General features: G+C 39.4%; 2 protein-coding genes across 2 annotated transcripts in view; one reads left to right on the top strand and one right to left on the bottom strand.

The window, feature by feature from the left end:
* Positions 1-23,505, bottom strand: part of LOC138953883 (cadherin EGF LAG seven-pass G-type receptor 1-like) — a 78,490-nt gene that overhangs the window by 25,073 nt on the left and 29,912 nt on the right. The gene's annotated exons all lie outside the window — the stretch shown is intronic.
* LOC138956563 (uncharacterized) lies at positions 9,220-12,543 on the top strand. Its single transcript, XM_070327894.1, has 4 exons — positions 9,220-9,338; positions 9,684-9,739; positions 11,996-12,122; positions 12,466-12,543. The coding sequence occupies exons 1-4, from the start codon at positions 9,255-9,257 to the stop codon at positions 12,514-12,516; spliced, it is 318 nt and encodes a 105-aa protein (XP_070183995.1). The 5' UTR covers positions 9,220-9,254; the 3' UTR covers positions 12,517-12,543.

Genomic DNA, 23,505 nt, shown 5'->3' with positions numbered 1-23,505 from the left:
TGGCCACAGCACCAAACAGTACATGGCTGGGGGGAGAGAGAGAGGGGGGGGGGGGGGGTAGCTGGCTAAACTCAGTGGGGTGTCCCGTGTCACTGAAGTCAGCAGGAAGAGCATTGGAGAGAAATAGAGAGGTGTACTCTTCCAAACAATTTCCAAGGATCAGTTGTCAGGGCTTAGGGTAGTCAGTGAGGGAGAGTGAGAGCGGTTTGTGTACAGTCCAGTGCATGGTGAGTGCGTTCACTGCCTTGACCAGTCGGTGTGGCGTCGGTGTAGAGAAGAAGGGAATAAGGTGTTTTCTCTTGTTTTCAAAGAGTAGTATGCATGTATGTATCCTACATACATGAAAACTATCACCAGGACATGAAAGTGGTTTTCACATGTACCGTTGTTTTGCCAAGATTTAGCGGCAAGAAATTTGGACATAATCTCTAATAATGCAGTGTCAATGGAATGTAAAGTGGGAATGAGAAAAGGAACACAAACAGCTTAAAAACATGCCATAGAAGAAAGAAAATGTTAGAAGAGACAATTTTAATGTTGCGCGGAATGCTTGTGAAGACAGTGAACTACTTTGTTCTTCTTTCCGACTGTATCTCCCTGTGGATGACTAGACATCAGTTTGAATTACTTGGCCGGCAAGAAGTTGCTCAGTCGAGTCAGTGTCTGTTTAAAATATCTTTGGTACGTTTGGCTCACGTTAGAGAAGCTCAGTGTGTAGAATAAACAGAAAACTACATGTATGGCAACCATTGGTGATAGCAGGTTAACACTTGTTTTTTTGTTCCAAAAGCAACTGGGGTGAACCTGGTATAACACAGGTAGCCATGTATTCTCTCTGTATATATCTTGTCATTCCCTGAGTTTTATTCATTGTCTAGTTCCAGGACAGAATGGAAGAAATCCTCGTCGACAGAGGACAGCATGAAAGGCGAGCATTCAAAGCAACAGGGTTCAACTTCAAGAAAGTTCAACTTCAACTGCAAGCCAGATACGTCCAGCTCACAGGTTTGTGATTCATAAGAATCAACAGTTGGTAGTGATATATATATCCAGCACTAACTTTGACTCAAAACAGCAAAGTGTTCAATGTAGATGTTACGTCTACCAGAACCCAAGAACAGCTTGATCAGTTTTCATTTTTATCAAATCAGCTGGGCTTGCAGCATTCTGTCAAAAATACAAGTGTATTTTACAAGAATAATGAAAAACTTGTGAGCATAAGACACCCAAAAAGGGGATGGGGAATAGAAAAGGAGATTAAAGATAAAAATACTAATCAGGTCATTTTTTCTGTCATTTTGTTTATTTCAATGTTTCATAAAAGAACACTGCAAATTTCATGTTTCAGCTGCAAGAGGACAGTGAACTAAGTGAAGACTGTACAGGCTCAGTCGCCACTGAACAGTGAGTTGTGTTTATTTTGTATGTACTTACATGCATACGTGGATTTTACCACGAAGGCTTGGGGTAGGGGGGGGGGGGGGGGGGTGGGCTATTGTTCTTTGAGTATCCATCCTGTATTTGAGATAGCCATTAACTGTTTCGGGGGGGGGGGGGGGGGGGGCTTTTGTTCTTTGAGTATCCATCCTGTATTTGAGATAGCCACTAACTGTTTCATACATTTTCTTAAAGTGCATAGGGAAAAGGCACAAGTGTTGCATAACATACTTTTGAATTGTGTTCAAATGGACAAGACATTTTTACTCCTATTCATGTCTTGAGACATATGTCCCTAGCCTGTTGTGCTTTCAAGCTTGCGCCCATTTATTTGCAAACCTGGTTTCATCTACACACATATTAAGGCAACATGAAACCACTTTTCTAACAAACATTTGGACAGCTGAAACATATCTGTAATACACACATGTCTATGCGGCTTGAACCTACTCTTTATTTAGGCCTACATCTTCTTTGGTGCTTGTTAACCCACTTTTCATTCACACATTTTTGAGCAGCGTGAACCCACTTTACATTTCATAACATCTGTATTTTAAATAAATCCAGTTTTTGATTCTTGTCAACCTTCTTTCATGCCTACACATATATCAGCTGCGTTAACCGACTTTACGTATGTTACACATTTTTATTGGAAACAAATCAGTTTCTTAAAGCTTGTCAACCCACTTTTCATACACACATTTCAGCGGCATGAACCCATTTTTATTAGACACGTTTCAAAAGTAGAACCCCGCTTGTAACACACACACTTTTCGTGCAGTGTAAACCCACTTTTGATAAACATCTGGTTGAGATCTGTGCTCAACACAATTTCTTAATGCTTGTCAACCAACTCTTCATTCACACAAATATTTGATCAGCATGAACCGACTTTACATTTAATACCCACTTGTTTAAGCTCTGTGCGCAAAACAAATCTTTGTTTGACACTTACGAATATGATCAGTGCTCTTTCATTGCATGCACTAGTGGAAGACAAATGTTGAATACCAATTGTGAAACAAGCAAACCCAGGAGGGGCATCATATGTATTTGGTATTTAGTACATTCATAGTCACCACAGGGTTGTTCCCCACGTGAAATTCGGGTTGCTTTCCTTTGGGAGAGCCAGCAGCTGCAGAGCAGCGCTACAGAGTTATTTTTTTTCCTGCATGCAAGATATCTGTGTATCTGAGTCCCTAGACTTTTGCTGGAAACACAGGATCTTTAACGTGCGCATTGGTCTTCTGCATGCACATGCACACGAGGGTGGTACGATTCCGTCCTTTTAGAGTCTGCAATGAAAGTTGACTCTGGGAAATACAGAAAAATCCCCTGCCGTACCTGGGCTCGAACCCGCAGTCGGCCAGATCGACTGGCTTACAAACCAGACACTCTAACAAACTACGCTACGTCCCTTCCTATAATTCAGTGGTTTTAATTCCAAACTGCAGTGAGGGAGAACAAGACTGTATCCACAGTGTTTCAGTTGCTGTCTGAATAGTTCTGTCACTATAACTATAAGGGAAAACAGTTGCTGGCATCATCATGTTTTTGTGACCAGTGTAAGCCTTGGCATATTTCCTGAAGGATCATCACAACAATAGGTTATTGCTTCCATTTCGATTGGTGTCTGGTGTTTTCTCTTGTTTTCAAAGAGTAGTATGCATGTATGTATCCTACATACATGAAAACTATCACCAGGACATGAAAGTGGTTTTCACATGTACCGTTGTTTTGCCAAGATTTAGCGGCAAGAAATGTGGACATAATCTCTAATAATGCAGTGTCAATGGAATGTAAAGTGGGAATGAGAAAAGGAACACAAACAGCTAAAAAACATGCCATAGAAGAAAGAAAATGTTAGAAGAGACAATTTTAATGTTGCGCGGAATGCTTGTGAAGACAGTGAACTACTTTGTTCTTCTTTCCGACTGTATCTCCCTGTGGATGACTAGACATCAGTTTGAATTACTTGGCCGGCAAGAAGTTGCTCAGTCGAGTCAGTGTCTGTTTAAAATATCTTTGGTACGTTTGGCTCACGTTAGAGAAGCTCAGTGTGTAGAATAAACAGAAAACTACATGTATGGCAACCATTGGTGATAGCAGGTTAACACTTGTTTTTTTGTTCCAAAAGCAACTGGGGTGAACCTGGTATAACACAGGTAGCCATGTATTCTCTCTGTATATATTTTGTCATTCCCTGAGTTTTATTCATTGTCTAGTTCCAGGACAGAATGGAAAAAATCCTCGTCGACAGAGGACAGCATGAAAGGCGAGCATTCAAAGCAACAGGGTTCAACTTCAAGAAAGTTCAACTTCAACTGCAAGCCAGATACGTCCAGCTCACAGGTTTGTGATTCATAAGAATCAACAGTTGGTAGTGATATATATATCCAGCACTAACTTTGACTCAAAACAGCAAAGTGTTCAATGTAGATGTTACGTCTACCAGAACCCAAGAACAGCTTGATCAGTTTTCATTTTTATCAAATCAGCTGGGCTTGCAGCATTCTGTCAAAAATACAAGTGTATTTTACAAGAATAATGAAAAACTTGTGAGCATAAGACACCCAAAAAGGGGATGGGGAATAGAAAAGGAGATTAAAGATAAAAATACTAATCAGGTCATTTTTTCTGTCATTTTGTTTATTTCAATGTTTCATAAAAGAACACTGCAAATTTCATGTTTCAGCTGCAAGAGGACAGTGAACTAAGTGAAGACTGTACAGGCTCAGTCGCCACTGAACAGTGAGTTGTGTTTATTTTGTATGTACTTACATGCATACGTGGATTTTACCACGAAGGCTTGGGGTAGGGGGGGGGGGGGTGGGCTATTGTTCTTTGAGTATCCATCCTGTATTTGAGATAGCCATTAACTGTTTCGGGGGGGGGGGGGGGGGCTATTGTTCTTTGAGTATCCATCCTGTATTTGAGATAGCCACTAACTGTTTCATAAATTTTCTTAAAGTGCATAGGGAAAAGGCACAAGTGTTGCATAACATACTTTTGAATTGTGTTCAAATGGACAAGACATTTTTACTCCTATTCATGTCTTGAGACATATGTCCCTAGCCTGTTGTGCTTTCAAGCTTGCGCCCATTTATTTGCAAACCTGGTTTCATCTACACACATATTAAGGCAACATGAAACCACTTTTCTAACAAACATTTGGACAGCTGAAACATATCTGTAATACACACATGTCTATGCGGCTTGAACCTACTCTTTATTTAGGCCTACATCTTTGGTGCTTGTTAACCCACTTTTCATTCACACATTTTTGAGCAGCGTGAACCCACTTTACATTTCATAACATCTGTATTTTAAATAAATCCAGTTTTTGATTCTTGTCAACCTTCTTTCATGCCTACACATATATCAGCTGCGTTAACCGACTTTACGTATGTTACACATTTTTATTGGAAACAAATCAGTTTCTTAAAGCTTGTCAACCCACTTTTCATACACACATTTCAGCGGCATGAACCCATTTTTATTAGACACGTTTCAAAAGTAGAACCCCGCTTGTAACACACACACTTTTCGTGCAGTGTAAACCCACTTTTGATAAACATCTGGTTGAGATCTGTGCTCAACACAATTTCTTAATGCTTGTCAACCAACTCTTCATTCACACAAATATTTGATCAGCATGAACCGACTTTACATTTAATACCCACTTGTTTAAGCTCTGTGCGCAAAACAAATCTTTGTTTGACACTTACGAATATGATCAGTGCTCTTTCATTGCATGCACTAGTGGAAGACAAATGTTGAATACCAATTGTGAAACAAGCAAACCCAGGAGGGGCATCATATGTATTTGGTATTTAGTACATTCATAGTCACCACAGGGTTGTTCCCCACGTGAAATTCGGGTTGCTTTCCTTTGGGAGAGCCAGCAGCTGCAGAGCAGCGCTACAGAGTTATTTTTTTTCCTGCATGCAAGATATCTGTGTATCTGAGTCCCTAGACTTTTGCTGGAAACACAGGATCTTTAACGTGCGCATTGGTCTTCTGCATGCACATGCACACGAGGGTGGTACGATTCCGTCCTTTTAGAGTCTGCAATGAAAGTTGACTCTGGGAAATACAGAAAAATCCCCTGCCGTACCTGGGCTCGAACCCGCAGTCGGCCAGATCGACTGGCTTACAAACCAGACACTCTAACAAACTACGCTACGTCCCTTCCTATAATTCAGTGGTTTTAATTCCAAACTGCAGTGAGGGAGAACAAGACTGTATCCACAGTGTTTCAGTTGCTGTCTGAATAGTTCTGTCACTATAACTATAAGGGAAAACAGTTGCTGGCATCATCATGTTTTTGTGACCAGTGTAAGCCTTGGCATATTTCCTGAAGGATCATCACAACAATAGGTTATTGCTTCCATTTCGATTGGTGTCTGGTGTTTTCTCTTGTTTTCAAAGAGTAGTATGCATGTATGTATCCTACATACATGAAAACTATCACCAGGACATGAAAGTGGTTTTCACATGTACCGTTGTTTTGCCAAGATTTAGCGGCAAGAAATGTGGACATAATCTCTAATAATGCAGTGTCAATGGAATGTAAAGTGGGAATGAGAAAAGGAACACAAACAGCTAAAAAACATGCCATAGAAGAAAGAAAATGTTAGAAGAGACAATTTTAATGTTGCGCGGAATGCTTGTGAAGACAGTGAACTACTTTGTTCTTCTTTCCGACTGTATCTCCCTGTGGATGACTAGACATCAGTTTGAATTACTTGGCCGGCAAGAAGTTGCTCAGTCGAGTCAGTGTCTGTTTAAAATATCTTTGGTACGTTTGGCTCACGTTAGAGAAGCTCAGTGTGTAGAATAAACAGAAAACTACATGTATGGCAACCATTGGTGATAGCAGGTTAACACTTGTTTTTTTGTTCAAAAAGCAACTGGGGTGAACCTGGTATAACACAGGTAGCCATGTATTCTCTCTGTATATATTTTGTCATTCCCTGAGTTTTATTCATTGTCTAGTTCCAGGACAGAATGGAAAAAATCCTCGTCGACAGAGGACAGCATGAAAGGCGAGCATTCAAAGCAACAGGGTTCAACTTCAAGAAAGTTCAACTTCAACTGCAAGCCAGATACGTCCAGCTCACAGGTTTGTGATTCATAAGAATCAACAGTTGGTAGTGATATATATATATCCAGCACTAACTTTGACTCAAAACAGCAAAGTGTTCAATGTAGATGTTACGTCTACCAGAACCCAAGAACAGCTTGATCAGTTTTCATTTTTATCAAATCAGCTGGGCTTGCAGCATTCTGTCAAAAATACAAGTGTATTTTACAAGAATAATGAAAAACTTGTGAGCATAAGACACCCAAAAAGGGGATGGGGAATAGAAAAGGAGATTAAAGATAAAAATACTAATCAGGTCATTTTTTCTGTCATTTTGTTTATTTCAATGTTTCATAAAAGAACACTGCAAATTTCATGTTTCAGCTGCAAGAGGACAGTGAACTAAGTGAAGACTGTACAGGCTCAGTCGCCACTGAACAGTGAGTTGTGTTTATTTTGTATGTACTTACATGCATACGTGGATTTTACCACGAAGGCTTGGGGTAGGGGGGGGGGGGGGTGGGCTATTGTTCTTTGAGTATCCATCCTGTATTTGAGATAGCCATTAACTGTTTCGGGGGGGGGGGGGGGGGCTATTGTTCTTTGAGTATCCATCCTGTATTTGAGATAGCCACTAACTGTTTCATAAATTTTCTTAAAGTGCATAGGGAAAAGGCACAAGTGTTGCATAACATACTTTTGAATTGTGTTCAAATGGACAAGACATTTTTACTCCTATTCATGTCTTGAGACATATGTCCCTAGCCTGTTGTGCTTTCAAGCTTGCGCCCATTTATTTGCAAACCTGGTTTCATCTACACACATATTAAGGCAACATGAAACCACTTTTCTAACAAACATTTGGACAGCTGAAACATATCTGTAATACACACATGTCTATGCGGCTTGAACCTACTCTTTATTTAGGCCTACATCTTTGGTGCTTGTTAACCCACTTTTCATTCACACATTTTTGAGCAGCGTGAACCCACTTTACATTTCATAACATCTGTATTTTAAATAAATCCAGTTTTTGATTCTTGTCAACCTTCTTTCATGCCTACACATATATCAGCTGCGTTAACCGACTTTACGTATGTTACACATTTTTATTGGAAACAAATCAGTTTCTTAAAGCTTGTCAACCCACTTTTCATACACACATTTCAGCGGCATGAACCCATTTTTATTAGACACGTTTCAAAAGTAGAACCCCGCTTGTAACACACACACTTTTCGTGCAGTGTAAACCCACTTTTGATAAACATCTGGTTGAGATCTGTGCTCAACACAATTTCTTAATGCTTGTCAACCAACTCTTCATTCACACAAATATTTGATCAGCATGAACCGACTTTACATTTAATACCCACTTGTTTAAGCTCTGTGCGCAAAACAAATCTTTGTTTGACACTTACGAATATGATCAGTGCTCTTTCATTGCATGCACTAGTGGAAGACAAATGTTGAATACCAATTGTGAAACAAGCAAACCCAGGAGGGGCATCATATGTATTTGGTATTTAGTACATTCATAGTCACCACAGGGTTGTTCCCCACGTGAAATTCGGGTTGCTTTCCTTTGGGAGAGCCAGCAGCTGCAGAGCAGCGCTACAGAGTTATTTTTTTTCCTGCATGCAAGATATCTGTGTATCTGAGTCCCTAGACTTTTGCTGGAAACACAGGATCTTTAACGTGCGCATTGGTCTTCTGCATGCACATGCACACGAGGGTGGTACGATTCCGTCCTTTTAGAGTCTGCAATGAAAGTTGACTCTGGGAAATACAGAAAAATCCCCTGCCGTACCTGGGCTCGAACCCGCAGTCGGCCAGATCGACTGGCTTACAAACCAGACACTCTAACAAACTACGCTACGTCCCTTCCTATAATTCAGTGGTTTTAATTCCAAACTGCAGTGAGGGAGAACAAGACTGTATCCACAGTGTTTCAGTTGCTGTCTGAATAGTTCTGTCACTATAACTATAAGGGAAAACAGTTGCTGGCATCATCATGTTTTTGTGACCAGTGTAAGCCTTGGCATATTTCCTGAAGGATCATCACAACAATAGGTTATTGCTTCCATTTCGATTGGTGTCTGGTGTTTTCTCTTGTTTTCAAAGAGTAGTATGCATGTATGTATCCTACATACATGAAAACTATCACCAGGACATGAAAGTGGTTTTCACATGTACCGTTGTTTTGCCAAGATTTAGCGGCAAGAAATGTGGACATAATCTCTAATAATGCAGTGTCAATGGAATGTAAAGTGGGAATGAGAAAAGGAACACAAACAGCTAAAAAACATGCCATAGAAGAAAGAAAATGTTAGAAGAGACAATTTTAATGTTGCGCGGAATGCTTGTGAAGACAGTGAACTACTTTGTTCTTCTTTCCGACTGTATCTCCCTGTGGATGACTAGACATCAGTTTGAATTACTTGGCCGGCAAGAAGTTGCTCAGTCGAGTCAGTGTCTGTTTAAAATATCTTTGGTACGTTTGGCTCACGTTAGAGAAGCTCAGTGTGTAGAATAAACAGAAAACTACATGTATGGCAACCATTGGTGATAGCAGGTTAACACTTGTTTTTTTGTTCAAAAAGCAACTGGGGTGAACCTGGTATAACACAGGTAGCCATGTATTCTCTCTGTATATATTTTGTCATTCCCTGAGTTTTATTCATTGTCTAGTTCCAGGACAGAATGGAAAAAATCCTCGTCGACAGAGGACAGCATGAAAGGCGAGCATTCAAAGCAACAGGGTTCAACTTCAAGAAAGTTCAACTTCAACTGCAAGCCAGATACGTCCAGCTCACAGGTTTGTGATTCATAAGAATCAACAGTTGGTAGTGATATATATATATCCAGCACTAACTTTGACTCAAAACAGCAAAGTGTTCAATGTAGATGTTACGTCTACCAGAACCCAAGAACAGCTTGATCAGTTTTCATTTTTATCAAATCAGCTGGGCTTGCAGCATTCTGTCAAAAATACAAGTGTATTTTACAAGAATAATGAAAAACTTGTGAGCATAAGACACCCAAAAAGGGGATGGGGAATAGAAAAGGAGATTAAAGATAAAAATACTAATCAGGTCATTTTTTCTGTCATTTTGTTTATTTCAATGTTTCATAAAAGAACACTGCAAATTTCATGTTTCAGCTGCAAGAGGACAGTGAACTAAGTGAAGACTGTACAGGCTCAGTCGCCACTGAACAGTGAGTTGTGTTTATTTTGTATGTACTTACATGCATACGTGGATTTTACCACGAAGGCTTGGGGTAGGGGGGGGGGGGGGGTGGGCTATTGTTCTTTGAGTATCCATCCTGTATTTGAGATAGCCATTAACTGTTTCGGGGGGGGGGGGGGGGGGGGCTTTTGTTCTTTGAGTATCCATCCTGTATTTGAGATAGCCACTAACTGTTTCATACATTTTCTTAAAGTGCATAGGGAAAAGGCACAAGTGTTGCATAACATACTTTTGAATTGTGTTCAAATGGACAAGACATTTTTACTCCTATTCATGTCTTGAGACATATGTCCCTAGCCTGTTGTGCTTTCAAGCTTGCGCCCATTTATTTGCAAACCTGGTTTCATCTACACACATATTAAGGCAACATGAAACCACTTTTCTAACAAACATTTGGACAGCTGAAACATATCTGTAATACACACATGTCTATGCGGCTTGAACCTACTCTTTATTTAGGCCTACATCTTCTTTGGTGCTTGTTAACCCACTTTTCATTCACACATTTTTGAGCAGCGTGAACCCACTTTACATTTCATAACATCTGTATTTTAAATAAATCCAGTTTTTGATTCTTGTCAACCTTCTTTCATGCCTACACATATATCAGCTGCGTTAACCGACTTTACGTATGTTACACATTTTTATTGGAAACAAATCAGTTTCTTAAAGCTTGTCAACCCACTTTTCATACACACATTTCAGCGGCATGAACCCATTTTTATTACACACGTTTCAAAAGTAGAACCCCGCTTGTAACACACACACTTTTCGTGCAGTGTAAACCCACTTTTGATAAACATCTGGTTGAGATCTGTGCTCAACACAATTTCTTAATGCTTGTTAACCAACTCTTCATTCACACAAATATTTGATCAGCATGAACCGACTTTACATTTAATACCCACTTGTTTAAGCTCTGTGCGCAAAACAAATCTTTGTTTGACACTTACGAATATGATCAGTGCTCTTTCATTGCATGCACTAGTGGAAGACAAATGTTGAATACCAATTGTGAAACAAGCAAACCCAGGAGGGGCATCATATGTATTTGGTATTTAGTACATTCATAGTCACCACAGGGTTGTTCCCCACGTGAAATTCGGGTTGCTTTCCTTTGGGAGAGCCAGCAGCTGCAGAGCAGCGCTACAGAGTTATTTTTTTTCCTGCATGCAAGATATCTGTGTATCTGAGTCCCTAGACTTTTGCTGGAAACACAGGATCTTTAACGTGCGCATTGGTCTTCTGCATGCACATGCACACGAGGGTGGTACGATTCCGTCCTTTTAGAGTCTGCAATGAAAGTTGACTCTGGGAAATACAGAAAAATCCCCTGCCGTACCTGGGCTCGAACCCGCAGTCGGCCAGATCGACTGGCTTACAAACCAGACACTCTAACAAACTACGCTACGTCCCTTCCTATAATTCAGTGGTTTTAATTCCAAACTGCAGTGAGGGAGAACAAGACTGTATCCACAGTGTTTCAGTTGCTGTCTGAATGGTTCTGTCACTATAACTATAAGGGAAAACAGTTGCTGGCATCATCATGTTTTTGTGACCAGTGTAAGCCTTGGCATATTTCCTGAAGGATCATCACAACAATAGGTTATTGCTTCCATTTCGATTGGTGTCTGGTGTTTTCTCTTGTTTTCAAAGAGTAGTATGCATGTATGTATCCTACATACATGAAAACTATCACCAGGACATGAAAGTGGTTTTCACATGTACCGTTGTTTTGCCAAGATTTAGCGGCAAGAAATGTGGACATAATCTCTAATAATGCAGTGTCAATGGAATGTAAAGTGGGAATGAGAAAAGGAACACAAACAGCTAAAAAACATGCCATAGAAGAAAGAAAATGTTAGAAGAGACAATTTTAATGTTGCGCGGAATGCTTGTGAAGACAGTGAACTACTTTGTTCTTCTTTCCGACTGTATCTCCCTGTGGATGACTAGACATCAGTTTGAATTACTTGGCCGGCAAGAAGTTGCTCAGTCGAGTCAGTGTCTGTTTAAAATATCTTTGGTACGTTTGGCTCACGTTAGAGAAGCTCAGTGTGAAGAATAAACAGAAAACTACATGTATGGCAACCATTGGTGATAGCAGGTTAACACTTGTTTTTTTTGTTCAAAAAGCAACTGGGGTGAACCTGGTATAACACAGGTAGCCATGTATTCTCTCTGTATATATTTTGTCATTCCCTGAGTTTTATTCATTGTCTAGTTCCAGGACAGAATGGAAGAAATCCTCGTCGACAGAGGACAGCATGAAAGGCGAGCATTCAAAGCAACAGGGTTCAACTTCAAGAAAGTTCAACTTCAACTGCAAGCCAGATACGTCCAGCTCACAGGTTTGTGATTCATAAGAATCAACAGTTGGTAGTGATATATATATCCAGCACTAACTTTGACTCAAAACAGCAAAGTGTTCAATGTAGATGTTACGTCTACCAGAACCCAAGAACAGCTTGATCAGTTTTCATTTTTATCAAATCAGCTGGGCTTGCAGCATTCTGTCAAAAATACAAGTGTATTTTACAAGAATAATGAAAAACTTGTGAGCATAAGACCCCCAAAAAGGGGATGGGGGATAGAAAAGGAGATTAAAGATAAAAATACTAATCAGGTCATTTTTTCTGTCATTTTGTTTATTTCAATGTTTCATAAAAGAACACTGCAAATTTCATGTTTCAGCTGCAAGAGGACAGTGAAGACTCTACAGGCTCAGTCGCCACTGAACAGTGAGTTGTGTTTATTTTGCATGTACTTACATGTATACATGGATTTTACCACGAAGGCTTGGGGTAGGTGGGGGGGGGGGGTGTGGGGTTGGGGGGGGGGGGGGGGCTATTGTTCTTTGAGTATCCATCCTGTATTTGAGATAGCCATTAACTGTTTCATACATTCATACATTTTCTTAAAGTGCATAGGGAAAAGGCACAAGTGTTGCATAACATACTTTTGAATTGTGTTCAAATGGACAAGACATTTTTACTCCTATTCATGTCTTGAGACATATGTCCCTAGCCCGTTGTGCTTTCAAGCTTGCGCCCATTTATTTACAAACCTGGTTTCATCTACACACATATTAAGGCAACATGAAACCACTTTTCTAACAAACATTTGGGCAGCTGAAACATATCTTTAATACACACATGTCTATGCGGCTTGAACCTACTCTTTATTTAGGCCTACATCTTCTTTGGTGCTTGTTAACCCACTTTTCATTCACACATTTTTGAGCAGCGTGAACCCACTTTACATTTCATAACATCTGTATTTTAAATAAATCCAGTTTTTGATTCTTGTCAACCTTCTTTCATGCCTGCACATATATCAGCTGCGTTAACCCACTTTACGTATGTTACACATTTTTATTGGAAACAAATCAGTTTCTTAAAGCTTGTCAACCCACTTTTCATACACACATTTCAGCGGCATGAACCCATTTTTATTAGACACGTTTCAAAAGTAGAACCCCGCTTGTAACACACACACTTTTCGTGCAGTGTAAACCCACTTTTGATAAACATCTGGTTGAGATCTGTGCTCAACACAATTTCTTAATGCTTGTCAACCAACTCTTCATTCACACAAATATTTGATCAGCATGAACCGACTTTACATTTAATACCCACTTGTTTAAGCTCTGTGCGCAAAACAAATCTTTGTTTGACACTTACGAATATGATCAGTGCTCTTTCATTGCATGCACTAGTGGAAGACAAATGTTGAATACCAATTGTGAAACAAGCAAACCCAGGAGGGGCATCATATGTATTTGGTATTTAGTACATTCATAGTCACCACAGGGTTGTTCCCCACGTGAAATTCGGGTTGCTTTCCTTTGGGAGAGCCAGCAGCTGCAGAGCAGCGCTACAGAGTTATTTTTTTTCCTGCATGCAAGATATCTGTGTATCTGAGTCCCTAGACTTTTGCTGGAAACACAGGATCTTTAACGTGCGCATTGGTCTTCTGCATGCACATGCACACGAGGGTGGTACGATTCCGTCCTTTTAGAGTCTGCACTGAACGTTGACTCTGGGAAATACAGAAAAATCCCCTGCCGTACCTGGGCTCGAACCCGCAGTCGGCCAGATCGACTGGCTTACAAACCAGACACTCTAACAAACTACGCTACGTCCCTTCCTATAATTCAGTGGTTTTAATTCCAAACTGCAGTGAGGGAGAACAAGACTGTATCCACAGTGTTTCAGTTGCTGTCTGAATAGTTCTGTCACTATAACTATAAGGGAAGACAGTTGCTGGCATCATCATGTTTTTGTGACCAGTGTAAGCCTTGGCATATTTCCTGAAGGATCATCACAACAATAGGTTATTGCTTCCATTTCGATTGGTGTCTGGTGTTTTCTCTTGTTTTCAAAGAGTAGTATGCATATATGTATCCTACATACATGAAAACTATCACCAGGACATGAAAGTGGTTTTCACATGTACCGTTGTTTTGCCAAGATTTAGCGGCAAGAAATGTGGACATAATCTCTAATAATGCAGTGTCAATGGAATGTAAAGTGGGAATGAGAAAAGGAACACAAACAGCTAAAAAACATGCCATAGAAGAAAGAAAATGTTAGAAGAGACAATTTTAATGTTGTGCGGAATGCTTGTGAAGACAGTGAACTACTTTGTTCCTCTTTCCGACTGTATCTCCCTGTGGATGACTAGACATCAGTTTGAATTACTTGGCCGGCAAGAAGTTGCTCAGTGTCTGTTTAAAATACCTTTGGTACGTTTGGCTCACGTTAGAGAAGCTCAGTGTGTAGAATAAACAGAAAACTACATGTATGGCAACCATTGGTGATAGCAGGTTAACACTTGTTTTTTTGTTCAAAAAGCAACTGGGGTGAACCTGGTATAACACAGGTAGCCATGTATTCTCTCTCTGTATATATTTTGTCATTCCCTGAGTTTTATTCATTGTCTAGTTCCAGGACAGAATGGAGCAGTGAAGGAGAAGTACAGAGTTCTGGATCTGAATACAAGCCAGGATCATCAACCTCACGGGTTTCCGATTCGGACGAATCCACAGATCATAGTGAGATATATCCTGCACTGAGTCTGAATATGGGTGTTAAATCTACCAGCACCCTAGAACAGCGTGATCAAAGGAATTTTGTTTCATCCACCAGTTCCCAGGATGTTGTTACATCCACCAGCACTCCAGAAAAGCAGGGGGGTGTCAAAGTGTGTTCAATGCAGAAACATAAATGGGACAAAAAGCATTGTTGCTTGTTTTGCAAAAAGTTTGTGTTAAAGATGTCAACTCATCTTCAGCGTGTTCATTACAAGGAGGCAAAAGTTGCTAGAATTATGCAGATGCCAAAAGGATCCAGAGAACGCAGACAAGAATTCATCAAACTGCAGGATTCAGGTGACTACAAGAACAATTACAAAGTCTTGCAACAACAAAAGGGCCTCCTGATACCAAAGTATCGAAAAACTGACAGACAACCGGCGGACTTCATGGTTTGCCTTCACTGCAATGGTCTGTACCTGAGACGACTGGTGGCAAAGCACACAAGAACGTGTGCACAGAATACTGAGGGTGCCGTTCACAAGAAGGGGCATGCTGTACAGATTGGGAAGTTGCTGCTACCTATCAGCAAGTCAACATCTTCATCGTTTTATGAGAATGTGCTGATGAAAATGAGACATGATGACATTCTACAGCTGATTGAAGGGGACAAGCTCATTTTGCAATTTGGAGAGAGAATTTTTGGTCGTCGAGATGTGGAGGAGAATACCAGAGGTGAAATTCGTTCCCGATTGCGAGAACTGGGAAGATTGCTCAATCAGGTCAGAACTCGATCGGACCTGAAGGTGGTGACACTTGAAGCAGCCATTGATCCTATCAACTTTGATCTCCTGATATCGTGTGTGAAGGAACTTGCTGACTTTGAGGAATCCAGTCATACTTTCTCAAAGGGAAACCTTGCCTTGAGGATAGGATATTCATTGAAGAAATGTGTCAAGATTTTGAAGAGTGAAGCCATCAAAACGCATGACTCTACTCTTCGGGACAAGATGGAGCGTTTTGAAAGTTTATATGATGGCGAGTGGTATGACTCTGTCTCGGCATGTGCGTCACAATCCATCACGCGAGCAAAAATGAACAAACCCAAGCTCCTACCCTCTCTTGCAGATGTGGAAAAGGTTCACAAACTTCTGGAAAAAGATTGTCAGTCAGACTCGTATCCAACACTGGCCAAGGCAGTTCTCTGTTCAGTGTCAATCTTCAACCGTAAACGAGGTGGAGAACTGCAAAGGATGAAGGTTGAGGACTATGAGAAGAACAAGAAAACAGCGATGAATCCACCTGACAAGGAAATTCTTGCAAATCTTAGCAAAACTGAACAGAAGCTTGTCAGCAAGCTGTCGCGGGCTGAAATTCGTGGGAAATTCAACCGTCCGGTCCCCATACTGCTGACTCCTGAAATGGTGCGAAATATTGAGCGACTCCTCTCCTTGCGCTGTGCTCAAGGCATTGACAGTTCATACTTATTTGTGACTCCCACAGGGCAGCAGCCCTACAAGGGTCCAGCTGTTCTGAAACAGTACGCAACAGCAGCAGGTGTTTCTGAGCCATCACTCTTTACGTGCACGTCTTTGAGGAAGCAGCTCGCAACACTGAGTCAGGCAATGGAAGTCAGCAAGATGGACCAGGACCAGCTTGCTGCTTTCCTCGGACATGACATTCGGGTACACCGTAACATTTATCGCCAGCCCATAGAGGTAATTCAGAAAGCAAAGGTGGCAAAAATACTCCTGCAAGTAAACCGAGGAGTGACTGTCACTGATGATGTCAGTGATAACCTTGAGGGCGAAGAGATCGAGCCAGAGCTTCAAACACAGGAATCCTCTGACGAAGAGGAAGATGAAGGTGGAGATAAGAACAGCCAAGAGTCAAAAGCACATACTGTATCCTTACAAAGCGGAGAGAAGAACAAGTGCCCCTCACAGACTGTCACACAGCCCAGAAAAAAGCAAGCAAAGAGAGAAGAGGAAGATGAAGGTGGAGATAAGAACAGCCAAGAGTCAAAAGCACATACTGTATCCTTACAAAGTGGAAAGAAGAACAAGTGCCCCTCACAGACTGTCACACAGCCCAGAAAAAAGCAAGCAAAGAGACCATGGACAAAGGATCAAAAAGAGGCTATTCACAGGCACTTGTCGCATTGCCTAGTGTTGAACAGGGTACCCCAAAAGCATGAAGCAGAACAGGCCTTAGCTTCAGAAAAGACACTTCGAGGAAGAACATGGAAAGATGTGAAGTATTTTGTATACAACCTGCTGAAAAAGGAAAACAAAAAACGTGGCAGTTAACTTCTTCAAGTACATGGTGTTCCTCTTAAGATTCTGGTCAGTCCATTTCAAGATGTACACCTTCACACAGCTGCTTGAATTTCTCTACCTACTGAGATAAATTCTTACAGTCTTGCATGTCAGATTTCTGTGAATTCAGAGGCTTAATTAAGTTTTAATTTACTCACAGTTATCAGCAAGTAACTCAGAAACATGCCTGCTGCTGATGTCAAGTTTTCTTCAACACTGTCACATTTGTGGTTGATCCAGTGTGTAAGATTCAGAACGTTTTTAGCACGTGAGTGATTCTTGCCTGTGTACATTTTCTTTTTATTGACTGGAGTTCTCATTTTAAGATGAAAAATATGATCCTGCAGTGTCTAAATAATCGCCCCCCCCCCCCCCACCCCCTTTCATGCTGTGTTTGACTGTAAGACTGCCTTTATTGACTGTCGTTCTTTATCATCTTTCAGTGTTTCACCATTGTCATGTCATACATAGCGTTTTTGTTCAAGGGAAAGAGCATGGTATTTTTTATTCAAGAAATTCATTTTTTTATGGTGTGTGTCACTCCCAGATGCTCTAAAATGTATGTTTCAGTCAGATCATGGGTCTGTAGTCGTCAAATAAGTGATTGTAAAGATGAGAGACATGTTTTGAGGATCTTGAAAAGAAAAATGCTCTTTTGACTTTCTAACAATGTCAGAATGTCTGTATTGTGAGGCTTAATGTTATGAAGATGAGAGACATGTTATGAGGATCTTGAAAAGAAAAATTCTCTTTTGACTTTCTAACAATGTCAGAATGTCTTTATTGTGAGGTTTAATGTTATGAAGATGAGAGACGTGTTATGAGGATCTTGAAAAGAAAAATGCTCTTTTGACTTTTTAACAATGTCAGAATGTCTTTATTGTGAGGTTTAATGTTATGAAGATGAGAGAGGTGTTATGAGGATCTTGAAAAGAAAAATGCTCTTTTGACTTTCTAACAATGTCAGAATGTCTTTCTTGTGAGGTTTAATGTTATGAAGATGAGAGAGGTGTAATGAGGATCTTGAAAAGAAAAATGCTCTTTTGACTTTCTAACAATGTCAGAATGTCTTTATTGTGAGGTTTAATGTTATGAAGATGAGAGACGTGTTATGAGGATCTTGAAAAGAAAAATTCTCTTGACTTTCTAACAATGTCAGAATGTCTGTATTGTGAGGCTTAATGTTATGAAGATGAGAGACGTGTTATGAGGATCTTGAAAAGAAAAATTCTCTTTTGACTTTCTAACAATGTCAGAATGTCTTTATTGTGAGGCTTAATGTTATGAAGATGAGAGACGTGTTATGAGGATCTTGAAAAGAAAAATGCTCTTTTGACTTTTTAACAATGTCAGAATGTCTTTATTGTGAGGTTTAATGTTATGAAGATGAGAGAGGTGTTATGAGGATCTTGAAAAGAAAAATGCTCTTTTGACTTTCTAACAACGTCAGAATGTCTTTCTTGTGAGGTTTAATGTTATGAAGATGAGAGAGGTGTAATGAGGATCTTGAAAAGAAAAATGCTCTTTTGACTTTCTAACAATGTCAGAATGTCTTTATTGTGAGGTTTAATGTTATGAAGATGAGAGACGTGTTATGAGGATCTTGAAAAGAAAAATGCTCTTTTGACTTTCTAACAATGTCAGAATGTCTGTATTGTGAGGCTTAATGTTATGAAGATGAGAGACATGTTATGAGGATCTTGAAAAGAAAAATTCTCTTTTGACTTTCTAACAATGTCAGAATGTCTTTATTGTGAGGTTTTAATGTTATGAAGATGAGAGACGTGTTATGAGGATCTTGAAAAGAAAAATGCTCTTTTGACTTTCTAACAATGTCAGAATGTCTTTATTGTGAGGCTTAATGTTATCTAAGTTTTAACTATGGTTTTCAGCAAGTAACTCAGAAACATGCCTACTACTGATGTCAAGTTTTCTTAAACACCGTCACATTATTTTGTGGTTAATCCAGTTTGAAAGATTTAGATTGCATTTGGCACATGAGCTGTGTTTGACTGTTTACCTTTATTCATTGTCATGCTTTATCATCTTTCACCATTGTCATGTCATACATAGTGTTTTTGTTCAAGGAGAAGAAGATGATATTTTTATTCAAGAAGTTCATTTTTGTATGGTCTGTGCCACTCCTAGATGCTGTATAAAGTATTCTTTGGTCAGATCATGGGTCTGTAGATGTCAAATAAATGATTGTGAAGATGAGAGACGTGTTATGAGGATCTTGAAAAGAAAAATGTTCCTATGACAATCTAACAGTTTCATAATGTCTTTATTGTCTATTACGTCCACAGAAAAATTGAAAAAAAGATGTTTGATCTACCCAAAATTGTGTAGCAATTTTTTTACCTGCAGTCAAAAGAAATAAATTTGTTTAATTTCATTTACTCTAGGAGAACCAAAAAGAAAAGAAAACGAAGACCTTGGTAATTGCTGCTGATGCAAGAATATAATGTATAGTTTAAGATAATAAAGCAGAAGATTTTTTGCAAATTATGCCATTGTCAGTCCAGTGAAATAAGTTCAGTTTTTGAATGTACCGAAAAGGTACTTAGTATTTTTTTTATTCTTAAGTCCTTTATCATAAAAACCAATCTTCAATCAATTTTCTCTTTCTTTGGTTGTTTGATATTCTTAAAATTATGGTTTTTGTGTGTGTGTGTGTCTGTGTTTTTGTTTTGCTTTGAAGAAAACGTGTACAAAATTAGATATTTTTCTTCAAAAGTGGTAAAGATTGACATTCAAGCAGTTTTAGTCCCAGTTTATGCTTCCAAGTGCCAGTTATGTGAGACTGTTGCTTAAATTTTGTCATGGAAAATGTCCCTTTTGTCATGGAAAATGTCCTTATAATTCTTTTATTCCCTCAGGGTGTTTTGCAGTGAGATTCTGAAATGTTGATAAGGAAGATAAAGAACACTTAGTTTTGGGGTATTTGAATGTTCCCACTTGTGCCACACCATATTTTTAATGTTAAATTATGGATTGTAATTTTATTTATTTCTTTGTTTTGCAGAATGCAACACTAATTTTGTTATTCTTAAAATTATAAGTTTTTTTCTTTATTTTTGGTTTGGCACTATATGTGTACAAAATTAAGATATTTTGCTACAATGCTAGTAAATAATTATGGGCTTACAAAAGTTTTAGCTCCAGTTTATGCTTCCAAGTTCTAAACATGTTGGATGGTTGCTTATTATTTTGTCGTGTATAATGTCTCTATAATTCTTTTATTCCCTCAAGATGTTTTGCCACACCCCGCGGGTTAGGGGGAAGAATTTACCCGGGAGCAGTCGTAAGGGGGCAACTAACGGATTCTGTTTCTCCTTTTACCCTTGTTAAGTGTTTCTTGTATAGAATATAGTCAATATTTGTAAAGATTTTAGTCAAGCAGTATGTAAGAAATGTTAAGTCCTTTGTACTGGAAACTTGCATTCTCCCAGTAAGGACATATATTGTACTACGTTGCAAGCCCCTGGAGCAATTTTTTTATTAGTGCTTTTGTGAACAAGAAACAATTAACAAGTGGCTCTATCCCATCTCCCCCCCCCCCCCCCCTCCCCCTTTCCCCGTCGCGATATAACCTTGAACGGTTGAAAACGATGTTAAACACCAAATAAAGAAAAAGACGTTTGATTCAGGAGTTTTGATGAGGAAGAAATGAAGAGCATTTAGTTCCATGATAGGCGACCATGAGCATACACTTTACTTAAAGACAGTTTCTGATTTTGAAGCACTCTGTCAATACCTAGTTTTCAGTTAACAGTTTCACTGTATTTTGTAAACCAAATGTTGGCTTTTATGTTTTTTTTTATGATGAAGACAGAGTGGTTTTTGTGAATTGTTCATTTTTGTTGTTTTCTTTCTTCATTCTCTCTTAATTTAATTGCAGCTGGATCAGAGATCAACACATATTTTGTTTCATCTGGTCAGGCCTTTTTTTCTTCTTTTTAATTTTTTTTTAAAACTACTTCAAACTTAATGCTAGTAACTAATACAATCTACTTAACAGGAAGTTGAACATCAAGATCAAGCTTTTTGTCTTGAACCTCAGTCGCTTTGAGATGACTGCCAATTTTCGGAATTTTTTTTTATTTTGTGAAATCTTGTCTAACAGTGTGTCTGATACCCTTTAATTTGCCGGTTGCTGGTTTTGATTGCATGGTTTTGAAGACTGGATTCAGATACTCAAGTGAATCTATGTAAAAAATGTTCTTTTCTAGTTTGATCAAAATGTTAGTCAAACAGGAGTTGTAGTAGTATTTACATTAAATTGATTTAAAGTATTATCTGAGTCTTCGCCTTTCTGATGAGTATCTCTCTCTCTCTCTCTCTCGCTCGCTCTCTCTCTCTCTCTCTCTCTCTCTCTCTCTCTCTCTCTCTCTCTCTCTCTCTCTCTCTCTCTCTCTCTCTCTCTCCTCTCTCTCTCTCTCTCTCTCTCTCTCTCTTGTGAAAACAAACATGCAAAAGGACACAAACAGAAAATGCACCCACAGCGATCAAATGACATCCGTGTTAAAGAAAGAACAACAAACAAACCAACTGTACATGAGCTTAAAAATTGTACCTGTAACTGAAGCATAAAGAGCATATCTTTACATTGTAAAGCAAGTGTTCACGCATGATATGATTATGTACAACTGCACAAGAACATGACGGACGACTCCCATCCTCACCTTGATCTCCAACCCACAACCCCATCCTAAAACAAAAGGAAGGAAGTCACATGCACACCCACACTCGCAAATAGTTAGTTACTCAAACCATGTATTGGATGAAGAAATAAGAAAACCAGCCAACAGGAACATAAAATAAACATATCAAGAAAAAATGGAAATATTACAAATTATGGAAGTATTTGAATTTATGCATAAAGTTACATACATCCTTAAGTTTTCCTTGATTCTTATCATTTTGCACCCATTTTCCCACTTTCTTATGTGCTGTGTGAAATTGGTTCTAAATTTAGGTAAAACCCACTTTTCTACTTAAAATCATACTGTGTTAAAATCTATAAATATAATGCTAAATATAGTAGAACCCCACTTATGAAATAAACCCAATTTTTCCGAGCATTGTTATGCGACACATTGAGACTTTTTTGAAATTGTTTGATCATTGCATAGAAAAGCAGGCAGCAACAAAGCATAATGTGCCAATAATAGAGGCCTAGAATGATTATAAATGCTGGAACCCATTTGTGACTATTTTGACAGGTCACCCACTTCGGGGGTAAGGAATGCATGTGTGTGTGTGTGTGTGTGTGTTTATACTTTGATTCTCTACGTGTGACCGATATTATATTTTGTTTGGTGAATGGACCGACAGGATAAAGATTAACTAACATGGAAACGGGACATCTAAAATAAATACACAACAAATAAATAATAGGTTTTTGAGATATAGGTATACACAATTGAATAGCCAGAAATAAAATATTCAAAAGCCTTTTGTAATTTGCCAATACTTTTTCTCAATGAAATACCATCTTTTGTGTGAAATTAATTAATTTTCATTCTTTATCTGAATACTAAGTTTTCCTAGACTGCACAAATGTAGCCTATATGACCATGTCAAACGATGTGACACTAAACAAGAGAAGACCGGACAGTCTCGGAAGACCCCTCGACAGCCGAGGCGAGCGTGACACATAAAATTAAACAGATGCTGCTTCGAAGAGGTGCCATCAAATTATGCTGCGACATGTCCGCTCGCATTAAGAGGACTCGCCAACAAACCCAATAAGGCCGTCCTGTCCGAACGGGTTTGATCGTCAGCGAGACTTCCCCCAACGACAAGGGAGATGATTGGAAGGATTTGCCTCCCTTTACCGAGCTCTTTAGTCGGCGGAGGGAACCGCCATTGTGTACGCCAAGTTGATGCCAGCAGCCGATTGGCTTGGCTCAATGAGATTTTCACGAACAGATTTTGAAGGAGGCGAGAATAACATTTAGTTCTTGACGAAGTCGGCAGCGATGAGTCTCGGATAACCAAGTCGAAGCCACGAAAGCCAGGGTGAAAGCTGGTGGCACAACTGCCCATCGTTTTTAAGTACAACCAGAGACTGTCACAGGCTTGCAATATTTAATAGAAATTAAGGATGTTGCTTCGTTTGAGGATCATCACGTTTATTTGAATTCGTAATACCAATCTGAAGTACAGCATAGCTGACATTGAACTGCGTTGACTGATAAGTACTATGTCATTTTTAAGGCCTGAATCCTCCTCCAGAACTGCAATATAGGCCTACCTAACCGGGGGGGGGGGGGGGGGGAATCTCCCAAAATAGCAGCAGACGGGCTGCTTGTTTTGACGGTTTGCCAAAGAGACTAATGCAAGTAAAGCTTTCTCTCATTTGCGAAAGATCACAAC

The sequence above is a fragment of the Littorina saxatilis genome, linkage group LG2 (assembly GCF_037325665.1).
Source record: "Littorina saxatilis isolate snail1 linkage group LG2, US_GU_Lsax_2.0, whole genome shotgun sequence".
NCBI lineage: Eukaryota > Metazoa > Mollusca > Gastropoda > Littorinimorpha > Littorinidae > Littorina > Littorina saxatilis.
Note: the sequence above shows the minus strand (reverse complement) of the source record. Positions and strands in the feature narration are given on the sequence as shown.